The sequence below is a fragment of the Lottia gigantea genome (assembly GCF_000327385.1).
Source record: "Lottia gigantea unplaced genomic scaffold LOTGIsca_10951, whole genome shotgun sequence".
Classification (NCBI taxonomy): domain Eukaryota; kingdom Metazoa; phylum Mollusca; class Gastropoda; family Lottiidae; genus Lottia; species Lottia gigantea.
Genome location: NW_008706990.1, coordinates 1 through 1318, shown reverse-complemented (window position 1 = coordinate 1318; position 1318 = coordinate 1). Strand labels below are relative to the sequence as shown.

General features: G+C 37.8%; 1 protein-coding gene across 1 annotated transcript; it reads right to left on the bottom strand.

Moving 5' to 3' along the window:
* Position 1: 1 nt before the first annotated feature.
* LOTGIDRAFT_148645 (hypothetical protein) lies at positions 2 to 394 on the bottom strand (the record flags this gene model as incomplete). The annotated part of the gene is made up of 1 exon (XM_009046983.1): positions 2 to 394. The coding sequence occupies one exon, from the start codon at positions 392 to 394 to the stop codon at positions 2 to 4; it is 393 nt and encodes a 130-aa protein (XP_009045231.1).
* Between the last annotated feature and the right edge of the window lie 924 nt (positions 395 to 1318).

Here is a 1318-nt window from a genome sequence, read left to right as displayed (position 1 = left end):
CTTACGCCTGAACTATGTGATACATACAAGGCATCAGTCTACTGCCCATCAGTCTACTGCCCATCAGTCTACAGCCCATCAGTCTACTGCCCATCAGTCTACAGCCCATCAGTCTACTGCCTATCAGTCTACTGCTCATCAGTCTACAGCCCATCAGTCTACTGCCCATCAGTTTACTGCCCATCAGTCTACAGCCCATCAGTCTACTGCCTATCAGTCTACTGCCCATCAGTCTACTGCCCATCAGTCTACTGCCCATCAGTCTACAGCCCATCAGTCTACTGCCCATCAGTCTACAGCCCATCAGTCTACTGCCCATCAGTCTACTGCCTATCAGTCTACAGCCCATCAGTCTACAGCCCATCAGTCTACTGCCCATCAGTCTACTGCCCATATGAATTCTTACTTCTTATTTTAGGCTACAGAAAGTAAATTTTCAAAAACACAAAAAGATTTGGAATTCACCTTATTACTTCTGTTTGCATCTTCTAATTTATTGATATATTTAATAACGTCTTTCAGATTCCCTGTCTCTGCTGCTTGTAGTAGTTGTACAATATCTTCATTCTGTAATACAAATACAAATAGTTATATATCTAAACCAAGTTAACAATAATCAGTTTGAATCCTAAAATTGTATTCCGAATTGAAAGTCATTTTCACTCATAATGCCAGTCGAACCAGCTGAAAATAGGGATTGATAATCTGGGCAAGATCAGCTGATAGAAAGAATCCTTAACTGTGAACCTAAGTTGTTTGTAAAATAGAATTCTTTCTATTCAGTAATACCAAGACTTGACAAAGATATGTAACCCCTCTTACCTGCATCACTGACAGGGGGAAACTGGGTTGAAAAATCCAAAGGTATAAGCCCAACCTAAGCTGGGATTGAACCCTGGACTTCCGTATTAGCGAGCAAGGAGCTAACTCACTGAGCCACCGTGGCTCACCTCAATCGACCTTAATGGAAAATCAAAATTGACTTGAAAAAACAAAAATATATTTATTCTCAATACTTACTTCTTCACTGTCTTTATCATATTCAGACTGAAAACAAAAATAAATTCTCATCAACAAACATTTCATGACTGATAATGGAAAACCATTCGTATTTGATAAAAAAAAATAACAGCTTTAATTTGCTATCTTTATTAATTCCTCATGATTATCATTCGTCAACAATCGATTAGCAGTCATTGAAAGTCAAATGATGCTACTAATCATTTCCCAATTGAAAGTCAAACGACGTGGACGAATAATTTAAAAGGCAATCACGCTGTTTTTTGTTTGTTTTGTGTTGATTAAGAAAAAATAAATT